At 42.1% G+C, this 21,565-nt stretch overlaps 1 protein-coding gene across 5 annotated transcripts in view; it reads right to left on the bottom strand.

Annotated features, from left to right (window-relative positions):
• CLTCL1 (clathrin heavy chain like 1) overlaps window positions 1–21,150 on the bottom strand; it is a 36,805-nt gene extending 15,655 nt beyond the window's left edge. For 2 of the 5 annotated variants that reach the window (XR_009745695.1, XM_061466047.1), the window contains exons 1-15: window positions 20,852–21,149; window positions 12,364–12,571; window positions 8,005–8,273; window positions 7,585–7,746; window positions 6,703–6,816; window positions 5,291–5,464; window positions 4,821–5,018; window positions 4,254–4,454; window positions 3,978–4,130; window positions 3,207–3,329; window positions 2,409–2,546; window positions 2,042–2,206; window positions 1,459–1,639; window positions 918–1,081; window positions 65–190 (exon numbers count right to left, since the gene is read on the bottom strand). Coding sequence is in view for 3 of the 5 variants with exons in the window: in XM_061466047.1 (XP_061322031.1) it covers window positions 65–190; window positions 918–1,081; window positions 1,459–1,639; window positions 2,042–2,206; window positions 2,409–2,546; window positions 3,207–3,329; window positions 3,978–4,130; window positions 4,254–4,454; window positions 4,821–5,018; window positions 5,291–5,464; window positions 6,703–6,816; window positions 7,585–7,746; window positions 8,005–8,273; window positions 12,364–12,571; window positions 20,852–20,893 (2,418 nt within the window). In the remaining 2 variants the exon portion in view is untranslated. Of the gene's footprint in view, window positions 1–64; window positions 191–917; window positions 1,082–1,458; window positions 1,640–2,041; window positions 2,207–2,408; window positions 2,547–3,206; window positions 3,330–3,977; window positions 4,131–4,253; window positions 4,455–4,820; window positions 5,019–5,290; window positions 5,465–6,702; window positions 6,817–7,584; window positions 7,747–8,004; window positions 8,274–12,363; window positions 12,572–20,851 lie in introns of all 5 variants that reach the window. The other 3 variants (XR_009745694.1, XM_061466045.1, XM_061466046.1) reach the window with 3 other exon arrangements.
• Between the last annotated feature and the right edge of the window lie 415 nt (window positions 21,151–21,565).

A 21,565-nucleotide genomic window follows, 5' to 3' on the forward strand; every position in this document is an offset into this window, starting at 1 on the left:
TACTGAAAGTTAAGCTCCTTCTAAGGAAGGAAAGAGCAAGAGCTTAAGACTGGATTCTCCTTACCTTCTGTACGTAAATCTCTATATACTTCTGCAGGTTATTGCGATATAAGTACAGGACCAGGTCGTGAACAAAATCAAATCGATCACAGACAATGATCAGAGGAAGCTGGTCTGTGAGCTTTGCCTCCTGTATTGTGTACAAAGAACAAAAGTAACCAACCACTATTTGCTGAAGCGTTTTCAAAGCAGGAAAGTCTGACCAAGTTCCCTTAGCACTGAAAGTCACATCACATTCAAATTCAAGACTGCCAAGCAGACAGCTGGCTTCAAAAGCAAGTTACCCACTATGATTACCATGCAGTCCATCTTTCAGCCGAGTTTTACGTTTAGGCTTTTCATGAAGTGCCACATTAGGCCTACATCTCTAGCTTCAAAATTACCATCAATTCGCATATCAACTCAGAAGACAGTTGCTGGGCCAAGAACTTAACAATGCAAAATGAAATGGCACTAAAATCCCATTTTACCAGTTACAAAGCATGCAAAGCATTGTAACACACATTGATTCCAGTTTTAATGAACTTTGTTTTGCCTTGATAAAGCTCCTGCTGAATACTTCAGCATATTCTTGCCTTCTGCCAGACTGAATTCACCTGTTTTTTAGGTGACAACATATTCTTGAGTTCAGTACAAGTTATATCATACAGGCTAGTTTTAAAGGAATGGTGAATTTGGGCTTATTTTCCCAGAGGAAGCCTATTATATGCCTGGAATAGGATCAGGCTCCTATTCCAGCTACACAGTAGACTACTAGCAGCCACGCCAGCTAAACCTTGAGTTGGTATTTCCCTCCATTGGAAGGCCCTAGTTCTGCTGCTAAGCAAAACGTATAGAGAACTGCTCAGAGTATCTACCTTCAGAAAGTTCTTCACCCGTTCTGGGTTATAGCAGTTACTTTCACGGCAGATTCTCTCCACTTCCTTTATCTGACCAGTCTTGCAAGCTGCCTGGATGTACTTGAAGTGAACATCTGGATCCTGGCTGAAGTTTACAATGGAACCCAAGAAATAGAACAGTCCTAGAAAGAGTCATGTTTTTAACACAGTTAAAAGAGTAAGTGAAGCAAATGCAGACTGTACAGGCTTCAGCTTGCAACTTATTTCAACCCTGCTGGGAGAGTAGCTTCCATTCAACTGCAGGAGAACTCATAAGGATTTTTCCCCTTATTTCAGGTTTCGCCTTTCTTTCTTATCTTTACTCAGGAGGGTTAAGAAACTATCTAGAAACAAGCTACCCCTGGAACTCACTGTGATGAGCTCACTTCAGTAAATGCATCCTAAGGTGCAGCCTTCTTAGTACAAGTGACAAGTACCTCTCCTGTAAAAGCTACAATCCTTACTATTAGCTTCAGTCAAGTAGTGCTTCTAAGTAAGCTGCTTCCCTCTAATACTGTACCTTCATAGCTTTTGAAAGATTCAAAAAGCTCCACAAGAGACTGGGTACCAAGCTGCTCATGGTATTTAGAAGCAACTTGCACACAGAGCTGCAGGTTTTGCCTAATGTTGGCTGACAGCATGGCACGCAAACACTCCACAGAGTCTTCAACTGAGAGGGAACCAAAGAAGTTCACAAGCCACTGCGAAAAGAAAGAATTTTTACTCAGTAAATTATACAGTATTTGATTGACTTCTAAAATGTGACAACTAGATGGAGTTTCTACCCCAGCTCCTAGAGAGGTCTTCCATCAAGCTAAGGCCTAAGGCTTAAACACATTCACCGTCTTCATAACTACAGAAATGCATACTCAAAGATTTTAAATGCCCACCTAAGAAACTGAGGTCAGATTTAAGCCATCAAAAGTACAGATTAAAGTTTAATCATTAACTGGACAAGTGGTCTTGAATCACAGCTATGCGTGATACTTCAGTACCTACAATCCATCTTCTAGCAGCTGCAGGGATTTTAGCAGCTACAGAAGTGCTAAATAGTATTTGCTTTACTTAAGCGTTCACTTTCTTATTCTGTGCAACAGACTTACCTCAGGATTCAAGAGGTGAGTATGAACAACAGCACGTTTAATATCATAGAGATCCGTGTAGTGTTCCAAAGCTCGCTGGAGCAAGCCTGCCTTTTCACACAACTGGGCAATATGAGCACGATCGTAGTGTGTAAACATTTGGTTTCCAAGAATGGCATCTGCAACCTAGGAGATTACATTTCATATTCAGACTGTCAAAAGAATCACATCAGCTCAGCCTAAAGGTTGTTGAGTCACAGCAGTGACTCACTAGTAGTCTTTGAAGTTGCTGAAGTACTAGATATCAAAATCACACATCATAATTCTTGTGCAAGCCTACTCCTGTCTCCTCTTCACTTTTTGGAAAAAGTAAATTAAGAGGTCTTACCTGTGGGGCATGAATCAAATTCATTTCCAGGAGACGAGTCTGAAGGTGGCCTTCTGCAGGGCGGTTATTCTTCAGGGCATCCAACAGAAATGATGTGCATTGCTGAATAAGACTGTTCTCCATGAACACATCCACAATCTGTTGAGAAGTCAGAGAAGTGGGTGTATGAATACACATGTAGATTTATGTGTATATACTAATGGCCTGGCTAGAAGGCTAGAAAGGCAGCTCATCACAGCATCTACAATCCTATATTCCCTTTGGTTTTGCCCAGATTTTGCTACTCACTATTTAGTTTTAACACAGCATGCAAATCCCAGCCCTTCTCTCTTGTTGGGATAGCTGCTAAAAGAAAAGCCAAGACTTTCTAAAAGTAGCTTCAAGTATTTAATAATGCAAATTGTTGCCTTATTTCTCTGTCCATTTAACCAGAAGCGGCCACTGGCAGACAGCATTCAACTTAAATTTACATGTTCATCTTCCTCTAAGTACTCTGCATGATATGAGTTAATGTATGCTTCATTAAAGCCATCAGGAGGACAGTAACAATACTGCTCCGACTAAGACTGTGGCAGATTCACTATCAGTATCACAGTAGCAAGTCAGAAAGCTTTCACAAGAACTTGAGAGCACACTTCCCTCTAAGGACTTAATCATAACCAAATGTGACTAGAATAGTTTAGTCACTTTTCTAACCAAGCCAACTAGAGACTTGAACTGGCCTTACCAGTTCCCAGAATGGTACGATGCTACTACCTCTGTCTAGAAAGAGACCAGTACTCTTGTTGTAGGCATCACCTGGTTAATGTTAGCCAGTGGCTCCTCATCCTGTACCAGCATCTGAGAAAACTGCAGGCCTTGATCTGGACTGACTCTCATCACACTTCTCAGTAAGAAGATCCAGTCTGGGGTATAGCCAACCTAGAGATTTCAGAAACAGTCACGTGTGTCTGGGAAGCTTTACACATCTTTAAGCCTTTAGATTCTTTAACATAGGCAGTATGAACTACAGCAAGGTTGCCATGCCCAACCCCCATCTTCCAGGAATTCTCAGACAAAAGCACTGCTTGTCTATTGACACAGAAATTCAGTATTCACCTACTTAACAACTGAACTTGTGCCAAGGCTTTTCTCTTTCTAGGAAAGAAAACTGCTAAATCATTCAAAATCAACTGACAAATCCTTCCACAGTCTGAAGGTACCATCTATCAAGTAATGTCCTAAACTTACAAGTGGACATCTGGCAAACTGTTTTGTCATCTGTCAAAAACAGAGTCTCATGAACTTAGGAAGGCTCTTATCTTTATTCTCTAGAATAAGCTTGAGCCAGTCCATTAATTTGATAGCTCACAAAATCCCAGATGTTCTCAATTTAATTTTTTGCAGACTGCTCAGACCTTAGTCGTACGCTATGATTTGCACTGTGACAATGAAGAAAAACACTCTCTCAATCTTGCCTACTTATCAGTTTTAAGTAACAGGAATTAAATTTAACTCACTGAAGATAGCTTGAGAATGTACACATTCAACTTACGATAGAGCCTAGCAGTTTGTGATAAACAACTTTACCTTTTTGGCATATAGCACTATTTTCTGGAATTGACCAGTTTCAGCGAAGCACTGAATCACTTTGTTTGGCACATTAGCACGAAGATAGACACTGAGTGCAAGGGTTGGGTCAGCTGTCTTCACCAAGTCTCCCAGCTCCTCTGAGCACTCCAGCTGAAGTCAAAAGTGGTATTTTGTCAAGCACAAAAACTCACAGATGGTAGCATCAACAGAAGTAATGTTCACAGAGTTGTTAGAAGGCAACAAGATTAAAGCTAGTGTCACGATCAAGCCTACCTTGTCTTCCTTCAGCCACTTCTCCAGAAGCTGCTTGCGGCCCTGCTGTAGGACAGGGCGACAGAGTTCCAGAGACTCAAACTTGTTCAGCTGCCCCTGGTCAAGCAATATTCCAAAGTACTGGAGCAGGGGAGAGGCCTGCCCGGGCTGAGCTGGCACACTCTGGAACTTCCTGATTGTATCACTAGTACGTAGGATTCCCTGAAGAGGCACAAGATAGAGAGGAGCAATGTTTAATTAATGAAGGTTGAACAGTATTAGTCAAAACCCAGGTGTTAAGCTTTACACTGAAGCATCTCCTCTAAAGCCTTCAGGGTGAACATTATTCATACCGATGACATTCTAGGAAGAAGTCAGTGGCCACAGCAAGTCCAGTCTCTGCTTGGATGAGTATAGCACATACTTTATGGGATACAGGATATTAGAACAACCGTCAAACTGCAGAGTTCTAAGGCAAGCATTGCAGCACTTCAGTTTTTGAATGTCAAGTTAGCTAAGCAAGTCCAGTAAGCTAAGGCAAATCCCTAACCCCTACAGCTCCTAAGATTTACCTTTGGAGCTATTTACCTTTGGTGCAGATGCAGCTACTTTAGCAGCATCTGCATAGCTTCCTTGAGCAAAGAGTGTGTTGAACTTTCTGGCAAATAATTCCTCTGCCCCGGCTAAATTACTCCGTATAGCCATACGCAGGCCCAAGTCAGGATTCTGGAGAACGTTCGTAGCATAGTTCACTATGTTGTCTTCCTCCACACATACAGAAAGCACCTGAAAAGGACAAAAGGCATTCCGAGTACTGTGCTTTCCACAACTACTCTGAAATACAGCAACCAAATGGCTCTGCAGCTCATCAGTGAAGTAGATCATTAAAAACCCCAAGTTCCTCCCAAGCAGTTCTGTACTAGCAGAGGTTAAAACCTGACTAATTAAATAATTTCTTGCTCCCTTCCATGACACTTGTTGCATCAAGTCACTCATTCTGTTTGCTACGTTCCATCTGAGCTTTAGAAGGCTGAAAACGAGAATGCTGGATTTGTTACCTGGCCTTTTTTATTCACACCAATAATGCCTGAGGTAGGTTCATGAGGAGCTGTGACAAAGATAGTATCAGCACTAATACGGTTCATGTAGATGCACACTCCAGACTCTAAGTCATACATGTGAATGTATCCATACTTCGTGATCAGGTAGATAACACCATGCTTAATTCCAATCTGCCAAAAGATGGAGATTTATTAGTCAAGACTAAGACTGTAACAGTTAAGTAAGCTGCCTTTAGCCTTGTCACAAGCCAGTACTGCAGTGACATGCCTTTGCACTGACACCAAGAACAAGTATAGTTTCAGGCTTCTTCCTTACAGACTCAGAGCAATGAATAACTTCGTTGGTCATTTGGAGCCACAGCTACACTGAATAAAGAGGCTGAAAGGAAATTAGAATTCATCCGCAAAGGACATACTCCTCATCCCAATAAGCAGGGCTAAGGAAGAAAGTTTGGGCATAATTTGCATTCTAGTCTAGATATGTCAGCACAATTTTCTGTTCCAAAAATAATAATGAGATAATCTCACTCTTTTCCAATAAGGCCTACCCAAAGCACCAACAGAATACAAACCAAGCCCAGCTACTGAATACTCCAGTTTACCTGTCAAGTCACTTCAACTAGGGAGCGTTTCAAGCCAAAACGGTCTTCAAATAAGTACTTTCACTTTGAAACAAAAGCACAATTTTGGATGCTTTCTTAATGAAGCCTCTGAAGTACAGAGCCACATGAATCCTGTCATGTAGACAGCTTGCTTTAACTTAGTTTAAGGCACCTGGTTCATTTATAAAGTCACTCTATTAGACTTGTCAGCAGTTGCATGCTGAGAAATTACACAATTCATAGTCCTGCACACATGCTAAGTGAAGGTCTGTCAAGGCAATCAGTTATGTCCCTTCCTAAAGAACCTCCCACTAATGTACCAAGCTGCCTTTTTCTGTGTTGATACTACAGGAGGTATGCTGATATGGGACTTCCCACTCCATTGGCCTTTACAGTAATGAAAGGCCACTTTCATGTGAAGCTACATCACATTATCTAGAACTCCAAATGTTAGTAGGAAGTTTAATAGCCAAGGCAATGTTTAGAGACATTCTACTAAAAGACACTACTGAGTTTTTTAGGGGCCCTTTTTTGTTGTCGCTGGGTTTTTTTTTCCTAAGGGTTTTGTTGGAGGTTTTTGTTTGTTTTTTTTTTATACAACCTCAAGTTGACATATCTGTAGAAATACTGAAAGACCCTATATATTTCTGTTTGAATTACATTTTAGTGTCCAGGCTACCTCCCACAAATCTATGAACCCTCTCAGAACTAAGAGGAATGACAGCAAAGCATTAGCAGAAAGCATTCTTTACAATAGACATGGCAGCTACTTGCCAGGTTATAAAGTTCACTGGGTCAAACATTTACCTGCATTGCCACAGGAAAGTCAGTCTGTGCTTCAGGTGGGAAAAACACATCAACAGCTTTCTTAACAAATGGCTGATTTCCAGTAGCTGGCTGACCTACTTCAATTATGTGTAGCTAGGAATAAAAAAGTACATGTCACAAGATTGCCTGCAAGTGCAGCCACATGAAAGAAGTTCCTCTCTTCAGATATGCTACCCAGTCACCTGCCACACTTGGCTGATGAATATCTGCCCAATCCTGAACAAAGACAGTATGGGGAGCTCTGCTCCAGATATTTGTCAGAGGGACAAGTTTTCTGGAACTTGATAAAGTAAAAACCAGGAAAAGATTAAAAAAAATGCTCTCAATGAAAGCAGACTGTATTTTTATCCAAGGCAACTTGTTCAGGATGTTTTGAGTGAGACTTGTCAATTCATCAACAATTTTGCTGGACAAGACTAGAAAGTTCAATACATTTTAGTGTTACCTCAGCTCTTCACAGACTGTTACTGAAATCCACTCAGCTTGATGCAAACAACCTAGCCACAGACCTAAGGCTTATCTAGTCTCTTTCTACACTGAACTTAGGACATAAAAGGCTGCTTAATGACTTAACTTCATGCACACAAAAAACCCATATCGGCATAAATGAATGCTTTAACACCCTGAGCTTAGTTCTCATTGCTTCTACATTTGTTCTTACGCCTAAGTTTCACCAAAGCAACTCGGACTCTTTTTGCAGTTTGTCCTATTGAAAGAAAGCATTCTGATGCTGACCAAATACACTACACACATGGTTGCCAAGCTGTTCTTCACAAGAGCATACACTAAATGGTGTGATCACTGAAGTTCTATTAGCAGAGCTCTGCTACAGCAGAACAGGAACACAGTTGCACACTTTACCTTGCCCCCTGCAGGACTCCTCACAGCAAAACAGAAGAGGGTAGAAGGTTTAGCATTTCCCTCTATTTTGAATTCCGCAAAAGCTGCTGCATGGCCCTCTATAGGTTGGGAGACTTTTCTATCAACTGAATACAGCTGCATTGCACCAACCACACGATTTTGCTAGGAAAGAAAAAAAAAGCCCAAAGAAAAGGTCAGCCTGTAGAGATAAGATTTCAAATGTTTATTGCAAGGTTTTTGGGACAGTAAACTAAAAAGCAGAAGATGTTTCTCATCCCCTCCTCCAACGCTTTAATCACATTATCCCCACACATAAGATACTTCTGGTCTACAGAAACCAAAGTTAAACTATAGCAGCTATTAAGCGGGGCCAGGGCTCTCCCACTGGTTTTCATCGCATGCTGGTTCCAGGTAACTTACCTGTGCTGAAATTCCTATCAGCAGCAGCCATTTTTGGTGTTCATCTGTCCTGTAGTTGATGATTTGGCAGCCCGCAAGACTAGCATGCCTATCAAACATCTTTTGGGGTTGAGATTCTCCCTCCATGCTCCAGTGGTAGACTGCTGTCTCTGTCACCAACGCAACTGTATTCACAGATATCCACTTCCAGAAGATCACTTCTTCTGCCATTGTGTGAGCTTTCATTTTACTTTTCATCTCAATGTTAAAGATCTGAAGTGTTTTCCCAGCTAGTATGACAAAACCCAAGAAACATCATAATAGATTACCACAATGGCCATCCTGTAGTCTGCCTATTTACAAGCACCCTGGTTAACCCACTATTCAGTGATGTTACAGGATTAGTGTCCTGTCACATCCAAGTCTCCTTTGATACTTGACTCTTACCAGAGAGAACCCCTCCCCACCCCTGAAGCAGGAAAAAAAAAAGTCTACTTATGGACAAGTACATGGACATTCCAACAACTGACAAGCAAAGACATTTTAACTATAAGCTGTAGTTAAAAGACAGTCTAATCTACAGAGTGTGTAAACTCTTGTTTAGGTAGCAACACTGTATGCCAAGTATTGGTGTCTAGAACATGTCATTCAGTATAATTAACAGAAAGAGTATCTCCAGTTTAATTTAATGGCTGCTGTAGATGACCCGGACTGAGTCCAATAGCATGAGACTCACAACAGCTCTTGAGATAGCTGAAGACCACAGCTTCCATTCTATTTTTCTGTTGAATGAATTGTGCACTTAACTAGGAGGTAGATGGGCTCTGTACAACAGTAACACAAGTGCCTGTTGAAGAGGAGAATCAAAAGTTCAGAAAGATTATAGAAAGGTTTGGAGCTCTCATTCCAGTTAAAGTTACTGCTTCATGATTTAGCTAACTGTATTGCGGGCTTAAGCTTAACTTTAGTACTACTTTAAGCTACCAGAGGCCTCACCCTACTAAGAGGGCACTCAAAACTCATGTTAACTGAACAAACCTATGAAGAATAAGGGACTCTCTTCTTTTTAAAGTCAAAGTGATGTTTTAGTTCACTGCATATGAGATGGCAGAACTCTAGAAATATTGTTTTCTGTTCACAAGACACCCACTCAGACTGCTAGAGTATTGGCTTGTAATGCCATTATTTCTATCCACACTTCAGAAGTGCTTTCCCTGTTAGTAACACTTCTGTCAAACTGGTAGATGTTCCTTCTACCGGGAATTAGAAGTGGCTGCTGCCCACTGAGGAAACATTCTCAAGAGATACTAACCCCAAGTTAATATGCATCTTGCACTGCTCTAGTATTTTAACATCATTTATATAGTAAATTGATCATACAAGTTTAATGCAGTGCCAAGAGACAAGGTAAATCTTCAGCACTAGCACATAAAACATTTATGTTCCCTGCATTAACCGCATAAAGAACCATTAACCTGATCAACTATTTCCTAGGACAGCTTGCTAGCTTTCCTGGGACAAAACCAGCCTCTTTCTGACCACCCTTCTCTGCACATGCAGTGACTGTACATAAAAGTGCAATAAGCCCAGGCCTAACACCAGCTGTAAACTGACAGTTGGAAACACCATATTTACTGTATTGGACAATCTGTCCAGCAGTGTACTGGTGCTACCATGGATTGATTTTGGCTTCCACAGCGTGCAGCCTCACATGCAGAAGGCAGACAAGTAGTTCTGGGAAGGCCCTAGTCACCATCTAAACAGGGACACCAGTATGTGCATACAGAAACTGTTCCCAAAGTCAGTCTCATGAAAAAGAAGCAGAATGCCTATCCTAGTTTTAAAAACATAGAAGAAACTGTTAAGCTACTAAAATGAGCTAAAAGCTCATGCTTCTTCATTTTCTAGACTAAATTTGACTGTCGTGCTTTACATTTGAAAATGGCTTTACAAGCTTCAATAGGCAGCTAGCTATGGACATTGACAGCCATAGCAATATAGTTTAAGTGTACTAACACAAATTCAAACTTCAGAACTCTAAACTGCAATTAAACTAAAAGAAAATAAAAATAAAAAAAGTTCTTTGCATTAAGAGTAGAGCCCACTCTGAAGTCATAGCAAGGGCAGGAATAAGTTTGAGTTGTATCTACTTGAACATTTCTGAGATTAGAAGCCAGACTCTTACCTAAGTTTTTCTTATCAAGCTACCAGACTGCTCAGACTATTCCCTACAGGTGTCGCCAAGTTAGCAGATTTGGGTTTTGAACAGTGGCACAAGAATTTACATTCCAGTTCACTGGAGCATAAAGCTTCTCCATTCCACAAATAATGGATGCACCCTTGAGTATTGCATTCTCCACTTACACCAAATGGGGACCACTCTCAGACAGAGCAAAACAAGAGAACCATGAACAACACAAGGACAATGTATAAATTTTGGTACACCAGGAAAATGCCACATGCAATCCAGAAATGAAATTGTGCAGACTGTATTCAATTTAAATCAAGAACCATTTCATTTCTTTTTTTGAGGGTGGGTTTGTATGTTTATTGCTCAATAATTCCAAAATTACGAGCAATTTCCAATCATGGCATGTTGAGTCACAATGTGCAACAGGTTTGATTACTGAAGCCTCAATTGGCAGGAAAAACTCTGGAGTGACAGACTGACTTAAACCACTTCTTCAGTCCAGTTCACTCTAGTTCCGCTGGTTTCCATGAGTAACAACAATATTTGTTGGGTTTCTCTACTCATCCTCTTTTCTACCCAACCCTCTGGTCATTAGATTAGATTTGATAAAAGGAGAGATTACTAAATTTGCAATACGTGACCACACAACTCTGCACGTCAATGTGACATCATTCACTCAACCTTATCTGTTCAGAGGACAGGCTTATTCATTCTGCATGAACAGAACTATATTAATTTGGAACAAGTCTTAACACTGGCAAGAATAAAGCTATATTCTTCAAAGCTGATGACAATCCATTTAGTTAGTAGGTTAGTTTTAAAAGGGAACTATATAATCCAGTTTTAAGAGCTAAATGAAGCTCTGCTAGTGTGGGAAGTGCAAGACAAGGCACTTTCCTTGCCAATACAGTTTGTAAAAGGGATTCAAGATTAAGGACAGTGAACTCTTAACAGAAATGAAGCTTTTTCATTGTTACCTTTACCCACACCTCAGGTAAGGCAGTCCTTTGCAAGATGTATAAGCATCTTAGCTGAATCACAGGTTCAGCTGAAGTCAAACATTAATACATCAGTTCTCCCCTAATGTCAGTATGAGCCTGTGATCGAAACAAGAAGTTACAGGTTTTTTGCCAGTCCTGAGGACAGTTATTTCTTGGACCCTTAAATAATTTCACCATGATTTTTCAAAATCCACACACTTATGAAGAAATGAATAGCACACAGGACATGCCAGCAGAGGTCTCTCATAAAAATATTGCAACTTGAACTTGTCTATCAACTGTACTTCCATAATACACACACGCACACACAAACGTTAAGAACACACTCCCCTCCTTCACTGGGTACAGTCAATAGCCAAAGCAGCCAAATGGTTAGCAATGAGCCAAAGGAGAACGTTTGTCACTATAATGCCAGTTGAGGATTAAGATGCCCCAACCTGGCTCTGAAGTGAACTGTCAAATGGCTCCCTTAAGTTCAGTACTTTTTATGAGATTAGACCATTCTGTACTACTGAACATGAAATGTCAAAGTTCACTCACCATCTGTTTAGATAAGATGCAAGAAGAAAAGTATATAGTCAGTAACAGTTATTGAGATCAAATAACAGAAGTTGGTCATTCAAGAAAAGAACCTGAGATATATTAAAATTTATTTCTTTGAGCTCAGAGTGTTACTTAAAGGGCAGTATCAACACCACAGATACTGGTAAGCAAATATCTTCCATCTGCAAGATCTTATGATTGTCAAACTTAACATGCTTCTGCATTCAGGCTTTCACAGTTAGTGGTCATTATGACATTTTGTTTGCAACTGGTAAGCTTCTCCAAAGCTACAAGAAAGGGCCAGAACAGAGCAGAGAGAGTGGTTACAGCCCTATTCCCACTTATCTATTATGTTTACAACACCTGTTTAAAGGGAAAGTATACAATTTATTGACCTGGTCCTCAGTGAGAATAAGAGGCTGCATTGCCAGGCCCAAGCATCTCACTTCTACTTGGAGGCAAATCATTCAAATATTACCGGAATATCCACTGCCAAAAATACAGCACGCAAGTGTAGGCAAGAATTTTTATCTTCATATACATTCTTCTTAGGAAGCTTACACAAATCTTAAGCTTAAGAGCATACATAAACAGTAATATAGCTACACAGTAGGTTTTGTACTGCAGGAATAATGGATTACTCACCTTTTAGCGCAATTACTTTGGAGGCTGGATTCATGATGGCACTTTCGGCAGAAATCGGACGTCTGATTGGAGTTGTTGGATCACTCATGTCAATTATCACTACTTGTGCCTGCTCTCCCACTTTCTCTCTGATGCAGATGAATTTGTCAGATTCCATTGTTAGGGTACTGAATCCAATGTTTGCTGGGTTAATGCCCAAATTTTGGAGCTAGAAAAACAGGAGAGTGCTTTATTATCCCTTCCCATGTTGAAAGCCTAACTCAAGCCTCTACATCTAAAAGCCTTTCCCCCTCAAGGACACACAAGGCTGGCAAATTTCTGTGACAAGTGTCTATACTACAGAACTAGGATTTACCTTCTGATTCTTTGTTCAAAAGGTAAAGAGCTACACAATTCTCATTATTCGAGTCCTAAAGACACATCAAGTTGTGCTATTGATGCAAACTAAAAGTATTTTTAACTTGAGCATTTATTGCTTAACCTGGCTTTAGTAATATGATGGAATGTATAGTATCAGTAGCATCACTATTCCACATCTAGTAAGGTTAGAAAGTTTGATATTAAAAACTTACTAAGTGGCAGAACTACAACATACAGCATCAGTGGGTCTTACTGAAAGAACCAGTTTTCCTTATGCAAGCCACTCCTAGCAACATCATGGAATGAAGCCTACACAGCACGTGTCAAATGACCTGTTTTTACAAGTGGTCTTGTTCTTCTTGCTTCTTAGAATCTAATTCTTATCAGTGAAATAAAGATGTGTTAAAATAATCAGTGATTCCATGTCTCCCTGCCCAAGATGCCATGCTATTTGGGCCAACAGAGATTTCAATGCAGGCCCCCTCCAGCCTTATGTCCAACTCTCAAAACATAACTTGTGCTCAATGGCATGGCAATAGGTTACATTAAGTTACTCGTAATGTAACTTAAAATCATTTTGTGCCAGTGAGTAGACTGCCCGAGAAGATGGCTATTTCTCATACTCATCCTTTTGTGTTAACTTCTTTCCACTCACTTCCAATTTCAGGTTCACAAGAAGAGGTGGCAGTGAATGAGCATCACTGTTTCAATTAGTGTACAGCAAGTCAGATTTACCTATACAGCACACCCCAGCTTGGTATGTACACACGCTGCATTTTATAGAACAGTAATTGTGACAAGCCAGAGCACCTGCTTTATGCCCCAGGGCAATGCTTTCCAAGCACAGGAACTGTATCAGCTTCACTGAAGCTTCTGAAGGGATTAACCTACACTGCTTTTCAGTGCAGTGCAAGTGAAAAATGACTGCCCTCAAGGATACAGGATAGAAACTACCACCAGCATCACTGAGTCATTAGACTCCTTTTATACATACCACCAGGACATTCATAAAAGAGACTAAACAAACCCCTTGGGCAACAAGTCCCATAATGGTGTCACAAGCACTATTTTTGTGTGTTTTGATCTGGCTGATCATGGCTTGTTACAGCCTCTGTAAAGCTACTCACTAAATCATAAACTGGGTATGTAACAGACACCCATAAGTGTGGTATGTCAGGACTGTGTCCAAGAATGCCTCAGGAATTGTTTTGTTTTCTGTTCAGCTTACTAATGAAGTGCTATTTGGCTCAGTAACTGCTAATTTTGACATACTCAAGTTTCAGTAATGCAGTACAGGCCAAATGGACATACATGTAAAGACATTTACTCCCTCCCACAAGCGTGTCTCAGCAAAATTGAGACACATTCAGCCAATACCTCACTTTATAGGTAAAATACTTCAATACATGCTAGTAAACTTCAGTAGGTGCCATTAATTCCAAAAGAGAATCAAAGTTTAGGCACAAGATCATCAGAAGCTGTTTGCAACTAGAGTTCTGAAACAAGTCCACTGGGCATGTGGCTATTACAGAACCACAGAATCCTAAGGGTTGGAAGGGACCTCAAAAGATCATCTAGTCCAACCCTCCTGCAAGAGCAGGGTAACCTAGAGTACATCACACAGGAACTTGTCCAGGCGGGCCTTGAATATCTCCAACGTAGGAGACTCCACAACCCCCCTGGACAACCTGTTCCAGTGCTCTGTCACTCTCACAGTAAAGAAGGCTTCTCTATCAGTAAGGAAGGAAGTTTCCATATCAAGACAACTCATGAACTTTTCATATGTAATGCAGGAAGTTTTAGTACCCAATAAACATGCAAGTTGCAGTTCCATCAAATTCTGTGACCCTGAACAACAGAGAAATAAATGATGGGCTCTTAATTCCACTGTGCTTGATTACTGGAGAGTATCCGCTTATTGTGACAAATTACATGTTCACATAGGAGACACCTGAGCACTTTAATGCTGAGCACGATCTAAGTCCATCTACATATAGAGTACAGTTCATTCTAAGAGACTAATTAAATGTCACGAGTGGACAGGAGATCTAGCTGCAGCATAGCCAAGTTCCTAACTTGATTTAATTAATCCAAACACTGATGTATTTCCAGAGTACTGAAGTTGAAACAGCCTCTTCAAGGTCTCTTCTCAATTACTGTGCTTCAGCTTGACACTCTTCAAGAGACAGCACCTAGCCACTCATTCTGCATGGCAAGAATCGAGGCATTAGTCTACTTGAAGTTTAGCTTTAAGCCCAAGGTTATTCGCTCTAAAATCTGGTCCATGTTAAATAACAACCCTTTGGGTATCTTCACTAAGATAAGCAAGATTTTGCATCAAGTTCTGGTATTAAGATTTCCTGTTTCAGCAGTTATAAAATCCAGCAAAGTTTTCAGAACACGTAATGCTAAATTATGCATGAGTATCACTTCCATCCTTAGGAAGTCAGTCACATCTTTTAAAGTCAAAATGTCAGTAGTACCTAAAGGATGGTCATGTGAATACTGCAAGTCTCAGTGAATGATGACAAACTTCACATTTTAGCAGTCTGAAAACACTGAAGACCAATCCTGCCATTAAGAGAGTGATAAGTATCCTCATCAGATTACATGTGCTCCTACAACATGGAAACAGTTTAAGAGGCATATTCCTTATGACTATAGGTAAGGAGATGAGCAGAACCCCTTTACCACCAAACAAAGGGACAGCACTTCTATCCTGAATGGGACAAAGCTGCCAAGACAATCTGGACTACGTTGTTCTGAAGCACCTTCCCCTCTTCCTCAAGCACAGAATTAAGAAAATTTTATTACAGGAAGTTGCAAGCATTTAGCTATGTATCTTAAAAGACCTCAGGTGAAGGAGTTACAGGTTATTAATGAGGTTTGTATATACAAACTAGAGATTTTATAGTTTATTTTCATAAAGGAGTGAACACTGGCCCTCTCAATTGCTATTAAACTTATGGGTTTTGTTATGCTTCTTAGGCAAGTAGTATTCTCAAACTAAGGTTGCCTTCTGAAAAGAAAGATTCAGTATCACAAAATAATTCCAAAGACATTTACTATGGAGATAGCCTCTTTCCATGATTCTACCACACACTATTTTGGGGTAACCCAGTTAAAGCCTACCAAGCACCCCACTGTAAAGGAAAGGAAAACATCCTGTTCTACAACAGCCTAAAGCCCTCTTATGCCCTAATCCCCATTATCTACAGTGTGGAACTATCTTCGCTATCAGGCTGAATGAACCAGATACAGATTTTTGCTTCATAGATAACCTAGTATCACTGCAGGCTGAATGAATTAGATACCAAACTTACTTTGAAGCATCTTACAGATACTGACATGGTAAAGATTAACCCAAGTTGTATTATTTGATTCTCAACCTCAATGAAGATACACAAGTCCTACACTTACGAAATACAACTATTAATCTAAGATTTAGTCTTTCCTCATTCTACTTTACCAGCATGTTATTTGTTAAGAAATTAAGTTATGTTTTCTTTACACAAGAGTGCTACTAAATATTGGCTTTCTTATGCACTTCCCTTTCTGTTTAGTGCAGTGAACCAAACTGAGCCAACACAGACCAACTCAAGACACTGATAATATGGGTCTTCAAGCTATATCCATTTCTCTACTGGGAAATACTTAAGCCTGACAACTTACTGTCTAATACTGGCACTTCAGTACTTGGGACCTACCATCAGTTAAATGCTGGAGTCAGAAGAATTTAAGAACCCCAAGATCTATTGAGTTTTAAGCCCAATTAGAAAAGAGTAATGCTTAGACAGAGACTGTATGTATCCCATTAAAAGATGCCTGCTAAAAGTTCTGTAAGCACATCTCATTTCAAGCATAATACAACCCAAGATTGCACTAATACAGTTTCTCAGAACTCTTACTCAGGTGACTCTATAGAGTTATAATAATGCTGTATAAGAATATGCATACAGTGGTTCAATAACCTCTCTCAATAGGCTAACCTCATCTCCTATAGCTCCAATCTTAACAGGTGAGGAAGTCTGTAAGAGCTAAAACATGGAAGACCATGAGCTCACAAGTTTTAGTTGCAGTTGCAATTAGGCTTTCATCTTAAGTGACAGTTACTCCCTACACAAAAATCTGTTCCTGTATACCTGTGATGACGATTAGATCTATTGAATGAGTCTCCCTACAACCTATAGGGCATTTAAGAGATCCAGTGAGCAAACATGGTATCTTCAACACTAAATAGCTGAATTATGTCATGATATTCAGCTCTACCGTCTGAATACAAGTCCAAGAAGCCATTTACAACTTGCAAATATCCCGAGTGCTTTCAAGTCCACATGTCTAGCCAAAGCAAATTCATGAAAGCCATTACACTTCAGCTCAGTTATGCCTATTGCACAACAGATAGCAATTCTTAACAAGACATCTCCGACTACCCAAACAGAAAGTGTTTTTGTCCAGAAAATGACAGAAGTAAATCTACATCCTTTATATTTCAAACCAGGATACCTTAGCTTCTCAGTGTTGCACCAAGCCACATAAAACTTATGTGTCAAGAACATGCCATACACACAAGCTTTCTGCACATTAGCTGGCTTTGTTCAAGAGCCTGCATTAGTTACTCATTAGAAGGGAGAACCCTGCCTACAGATCTATGCGTCTATCCATCTAAGGGATGAAATCCCCAACCTAGGAACCTGAGATTTGTATAAGCAAGTTTTCCCTGCAGGTAAGCACAGATCTTTGCTAGTGAAGGAAAATAAAAAAGGGGACTAAGACAAGCTTTTAAAAGCAAATCAATGACTAAGAAAAAGTTTAATTTTAGATCAAGAACACTCTGTACACTGAATTACAGCAAGTACTGTTTCCAGTCTGCACACTGGTGTATTTAGTCTTTTACAGAATTTCCATTGTAAGCTCCAATCCCTTTGGAAGAGCTCAATCTAGTGAATAAATTTATAATTCACTGCTCCAACAGAAGCACTGGAGTTAAGAATATGATTAAACCACAGCAGCTTAAGCAGTATGCACCTATACTTCACTATAGCAGGGTTGCCATAGTTTGGACTACTGCAGCTGGTCTGCCACCAGACAGACAAAAACTAAGTCCTTATCCCCCTTCCCTTGCTAGGGGACTGAACTATAACATCCTCTATAGGAAGAATGAGCAAAATGCAAGTTCTTTATGAATTTATGAAGACTCACAGCTACAGATTTCGCATCTAAAAACAACTATTCAACTGCATTAAACCAGAGCTAAACAAACAGTAAGACTTGTGTTAATTCTCAGCTTGACTACTACTATATCAAATCCTGGATCTTTCTTTCACTGCAGCTATTCTCCACCTCTCACAGGAACTGAATGCACAAGCTGTAACAACTTCAAATTCAATGTGTACTGTGACTGGCAGTCATTCCTCCTGCACAGGCTTGGAGCTACAGTTCAGTCAGAAGGATGATCAACATAAAGCAAAATAAGCTTCACAAGGAATGTAAACAGTCTGCTGGTCCTTTGTACTACTCCAATTTTACATGGCCCAAGATCACTGTTTCACTTTATAACACGTTTATCCACTTCCAGCTACAGGGAGTGGGAGAGGAGTTCAGTATTTAGCACTGCAACTTATGTTTAGTTTCTCTGGAGAGCACTTTCTGCATGCTTCAGTTGTTCTTTCAGTGAAGTACAGCAACTGTCTCAGGAAGACTCTGAATTTAAGTGAAACGATGTTTCATCAGCAACAGGCTGAATATGAAATTGAGTAATTATACTGCTAACAGCTCTTCTAACTACTTAATACCATATTAATTAAAATGGCTACAGGTATACAGGCTACACAGATTGACTTATGGTACAGAAAGATTTAATGAAACACTGCACAATTATAAGGAATTGGAACATTTTTGGATTTAACATCATAAAGCAGTGTAGTTGACCTGTTACACTAATTTTAAATACAACAATTAAACTGTAGCCAAGCCACTTTCTTCAACGTAATGTAGGAAAACAAACAAAAATATTGAGCTGATAAAGCTAAATATGAGTAATAGAGAAACACTACAAAGAGGAGTGGAGGCTTAATGTTTTCATGAATTCCCTACCAGTCAACAATAAGCACATGTATCATTTATTCATTACTCTAGATGTTTACAACACATAATATTAAGTTAGAGCTGATAAAACTGTACTGCAGATACCCAGCCAGAACAAACACTACAATTCCCACATGCCTCTTGATTTCCCTCCCCATTTATCCCACCACGTAGAGACAACTGCAGAAGCAGCACTGAGGAGGCTAACTGCATTCCTACTCCCAGCTCCTACTAATCTCAATTTCTCTTTGCTAAGACTACTGCTTTGGAGATACTACATTAAGACTGGGGGGAGAAGCAAGAAAAACTGAATCTTGAAGGAGACTTTACTCCTACATATTAGCAGCTAGAGTCCCAAGGCCTCTCCTGCTCCTCCATGCTAAGAAAAAGTCCCTTAAGCACAGGTTTAGCTCTTTCAATAAGATCAAATTATTTAAGAGCAAAAGCAGGTGGTAGCAAAAAATAGAGTATGACTTCAGTACAAATCCCTTGAGAAGCTGCTAGCCCCCCACCCAAAACAGAAGTACCACAATGCTAATATTGGCAGTGTTGCACAACACACAACCCCAGCCTTCACAGAAAGGGTCATTTAACATGCAAAGCAGCATATTACACCCATGGCATATTGTGATGTTCTCTCATCATTGTTATACAGACTAAACACAATCAGCAGAACTGGTTATGTCTGCTTGTTTTAAATTATGAGAACTACATGCTTCCTTCTAAAGAGAGTTTGATGTCAAAACACTTTGATCCCTGGTTTCTTACTCAGCTGTACTGCAGCTCCTAGGAATTCATCTGAGTTTACAACAATCACGGCTATGCTGGACAGTGGCTGGGGTGGGGAAGCAACAGTATAATTCTGCACTATGTTAAACTCTCTTAACCCATGACAACTCCAAGGAGACAGGAGTTCCTGCTCCCTTGGGCACAGAGGCTCGGTATTTATGGAGTTTCCCAGTCCTATTCCAGGCTAGGGCTCCTAGAGTGACCAAGACAGTCCTTCCAGTCAAGCAGAAAAACACTTCCAACGGGCACTGGAAGTGGCAATAACCATTTCCCAAGCTGAAATGCTTCAAGTGGCACAAAGTCCACACCAAGGGACGATACCCAGTTCATAATTTGAAATGGATGCCTGATTTGACATAAAGGGGCGGTCCAGAGACAGAAGGATGACTTGCCAAGTCCACTTCCTGTTCTCTCATTCATTTAGCAAATTCCTTTAATTCCTGCCTTAAACTGCATGTTCAGAGCCTGCTGCTCTCATTCCATTTACAACCCTCCCTCACCACCAGTTCACAAGGAAACAGATAAACCGGTTTGTCTATGCTGCATCCATTAGTCATGGATCTTCTCCAATAGTGGCATTATGGTTTTCACAGGCTATTCAGAACAGAACTATGTCATTTTTGGGGAGGTTGGGGTTTTCCTTTATTTTTAATACAGTTATGCTTGGAACGAGGGACAGAGGCTCTCAAGTCCAAATGTTTTCTTGCACTTCATCTCACCAATTTCCTCCCAGTTCCAGCTGCACAGAAATAGGATCCCTGGAGCCCCGGCCATCCGGAGGCTGGCAGTAGTTTAGGCAAAAGAGAACAACCCCGATCCCTCTCTACAAAGCTCAGGCGCCCACCTAAGCCGAAGCAGGGTAGCCCCCGGGGCGAACAGCGCGGCCACGGCCCAGCGCCTCCCCCTCCCCGGAGCGGGAGGTCCCTCCGGCGGCGAGTGACTCTGCACAAATCGCGGTCGCTCCGCACGCCGCGGAGAAGCGGCCGCGGATGGATGGACGGATGGAGGCGGCAGCCCCAGGGACCGCACCGGGAGCGGACTCACCTCCGCGGCGCCCAGCGGGACGGCTGCCCCGCACCACAGAGAATGAGGGGGCTCGCCCACCACACAAGGCTTCCCCGCGGCCCGGCCCCCACCCCTCAGCGCGCCCCCGGCCCGGCTAGGCCGCGGCCCCCCCACTCTCCTCAGGGACAGGGTGAGACAGAGGCGGGGGAACCCCGTCCCTGCAGCTCCACTGCTCCCCTCCGCTCACCTGGAAGTGCTCCTGGAAGCGAATGGGCAGTATTTGGGCCATGGCTGAGGGCGAGCTCCCCGGGGCCGGGGCGCGGGGCAGGGGCCGGCGGTGGTAGCAGGGCGGGCGCCGCTGCACCCCACGCAGCGGCGGGGAGGGGGGATCGGCGCAGGCGCAGTCCCGCGCTGGATGGCGCCCCGCGGGCTCACCGCCCTTTTCTGCCTCAGCTCGGGGCCGCTCACTCTGACGGCGGGATCACTCCGCACCTCACCAGCCTGCCAGGGTCTCCTCAAATAGTCCCTCCCCGCGGCGCCTCTGCCCCCGCCTCTTGGCCCCCGCCTCTTGCCCGCCCTCACCCCGCTGCCGTCCTCCTCTCCCCTGCCGCTCCCCTCTCCCGCTTAGTGCTGGGGCTGGGGCTGGACCCCGACAAGAATGGGGGGGCTTCCCAGTCCCGGCTGCGGCCAGAGGGGTGTCACAGCCCTGTATCCCTCCGCTGCTGCCACACGCACCCACGTGACGCGGCCCCCTCCCCAGCTGTCCGCAGCACGGCGGGGGTCTGGTGGCCCTTGGTGCCCCGCGGGTCTCTCTCGCCCTGCCCCGCAGTAGGGGCGGGGGTGCCGGGGGTGATGCTCCCCTCAGCGCTTTGGGGGTCCTGGTCCCGCAGCTCGGCTGCGACCCTTGGCTGCGAGCCCCGCGGCCTGCCCCAGCACCTGCCGTCGCGTCTGGTTGTGGCAA

The sequence above is a fragment of the Pezoporus flaviventris genome, unplaced genomic scaffold, assembly GCF_033815535.1.
Source record: "Pezoporus flaviventris isolate CSIRO_AGI_PZ_B2104156 unplaced genomic scaffold, CSIRO_AGI_Pfla_v1 ptg000041l, whole genome shotgun sequence".
Lineage (NCBI taxonomy): Eukaryota > Metazoa > Chordata > Aves > Psittaciformes > Psittacidae > Pezoporus > Pezoporus flaviventris.